Consider the following 2,416-nt stretch of genomic DNA (forward strand, 5'->3'; position numbering starts at 1 on the left):
AGTGTTTGTTAATAAAAACATTTTGTTATGGCGTAATATTTTTTCATTATTTTATTTATACTAACAATTATAAGAAAAAAATTAGAAAAAAATTAAGTAAAATATGACTGTTTTTTAAACAAAAGCTTCAAGTTGGAGTTAATAACCTTAGAAAAACTCTACAGCATAGGGCGAGTTTTTCAAGCTTTCAGAATAGGGTTGTTTCCATCTAGAAATTTTAGGGCCGAACTGTATCCCAATAAATTCTTATGGATTATAAGAACATGTTAAAATACCTTTAGTGGACCTCTAATGAGCATATTTATGTAAATATTGAATTTAAAATATCTTATAACACACGTCACGTGACCCAAGTCGAAACGACATTGAAGATTCTGATGACATTACAACTCTGGGTTTGACACTGGGGTATAACCGCGAAAATCGAAGTTCGTCAATTGTGCGCGTTTTTATCTGTCACTCTAATTACGTCTTAGTAAGAGTAAAAGAGAAAGATCCCCGCAATATGCGATTTTCGGTTTTCGGGGTAGGCCCTCCGTTTTCTGTTCTCATTTCTCCGTACAAAATTTAATACTCAACCCGTAGCCATTTTGGTGGTGGCCAATTAATTGAAACTTCGATATCTTCTCTAAAGATTAACATCATAGAAATGCTAATGGATAATTAATACTTTGTGATGTAATAAAATAACTAAATGATTGCAGAAAACATATTTTATTAGTTGGTTAAAAACCCACACGCATGCATACACAGCTTACCCACCACCTAAATGGCTACGGCTTGAGTATCAAGTTTTGCACTGAGAACAGACAACCTTGGTGTTACGTGTATATGTACACAGTTATGTGTCAAACCGTAAACTGTGACGTCACACCATTTTCTAAGAGCGTTTTGGATGCGAAAGCATGTGTCAAAATATATTTTGTTAATTTAACATATTTAATTTAAAGCCGTTTTTAGGGTAAAAGTTGAAATTTACGGCAACGTTTGGTTAATATATAATAATCATAGTAATAGAGTGCTCACTCCATACATCAGTTTTGGTACTTTGGTTTGGTATTTGGTACCAATGCTAGATGTCGACTGCGAAAATTTTTGTACCAAAGTTTTAGCACTCTATTATTTCTTATTTCTCTATGGTTAATATATAGGTAGAACGTATTACAAGCGTTTCAAAAAATTGGAAACAACCCTATTTCACATGTTTAATCAGATATCAGATCTATTTGTGATGATACTTTTTTTTAAATATTCTGACATTCACTTGAAAAAAAAACGTGCATTGTCATTTAAACGCTAATTCAATCTTTCCTGAATATAAAGGATAAGATCATTTAAGATTTTAATAAATAAATAATTGCCTTTAGAATTCACAAGTACCTAATATGTATGCTTTGTCTAAACTACGATACTCAATGATGCACCGTTTTTGGAATCGTACGGACTACCGTTCAGTAACAGCCTGCAAACCCCGTGAGCCTCCATGCCCGCCTCCTCCTGAAAAGAAACAAATCAGTCAAAACTGGGTAAGCTACGGTTTCGACTACGAGAACTGCCAAGACGATTACAACTATCACCACGCGTCTTATTTCTTTACTATTACCTTGTGTATCATCTTTGGAGGGTTTGCTTGGATGTACTCTCCGGACGTGTGTCTGAGGGACTGGGCTCAGAGAGAAGCATTTCTTGAACTCCGGCGGCGTGAGGCGGGCGGTATGCCCGCCATAGACCCTAACTATGTCCCCAAAAGTAAAATCAAGATTCCTAGTCAACAACAATTATGTGACATGGATATTGAAATCGTAATATAATGAATTGTAAATTACGAACGAACGTTAGGTATGTTGTCAGTAAAAACCTGCTACCTTATAAGTGTTTTTTATGACTTTTTGTTAAAATTTCGCTTAGTTACGCATAGAAAATGTTTTAAATAAATCAAACGCAGGCAAAGTGTGAACTGCCAGTAAAAACTGTTTGCCCATCAGCCAGCAGCTCAGTCACGATGCGCCCGTAAGCCGCTGCCAGCCGATATCGCTCGCAACTGTCAAACTGTAGCCGGCTTACTTGAGGGCTCCATTGAGATTACAACGCCTGCACGGCTAACGGTTGTTATGGTGCTCATTTTAATTTAGAGTATGATAACCAAGAACAATTAAACGCTCTATTAATCCTTAACTATATCGTTATCCTATACCTTTGTATAAATAATACACAGTAAAGCTTTTGAAGAAGCATTTAAAAACAGTCTGTATAGGAACTTTTTATCCCTCTATTGCCGAGGAGACTAATTTAAGATGCTTTATTTTGTCGAGAAATCCGAAACTATAGGAGATAAACTTAGAATATCTAAGAAACCATTATTTTTGCCTAAGAGCAATGTTGGTATACAGGCTGGAATTTCTTAATGGGTCAGTGA

At 35.6% G+C, this 2,416-nt stretch overlaps 1 protein-coding gene across 1 annotated transcript; it reads left to right on the forward strand.

The window, feature by feature from the left end:
* Window positions 1-1,418: 1,418 nt before the first annotated feature.
* Window positions 1,419-1,811, forward strand: LOC133516646 (NADH dehydrogenase [ubiquinone] 1 beta subcomplex subunit 11, mitochondrial-like). Its single transcript, XM_061849663.1, has one exon. The coding sequence runs from the start codon at window positions 1,419-1,421 to the stop codon at window positions 1,809-1,811; it is 393 nt and encodes a 130-aa protein (XP_061705647.1).
* Window positions 1,812-2,416: the final 605 nt, after the last annotated feature.

The sequence above is a fragment of the Cydia pomonella genome, chromosome 3, assembly GCF_033807575.1.
Source record: "Cydia pomonella isolate Wapato2018A chromosome 3, ilCydPomo1, whole genome shotgun sequence".
NCBI lineage: Eukaryota > Metazoa > Arthropoda > Insecta > Lepidoptera > Tortricidae > Cydia > Cydia pomonella.

Coding starts and splice junctions, on each gene's coding strand:
- LOC133516646 (XM_061849663.1), top strand. CDS start 1,419: ATGCACCGTTTTTGGAATCGTACGGACTACCGTTCAGTAACAGCCTGC.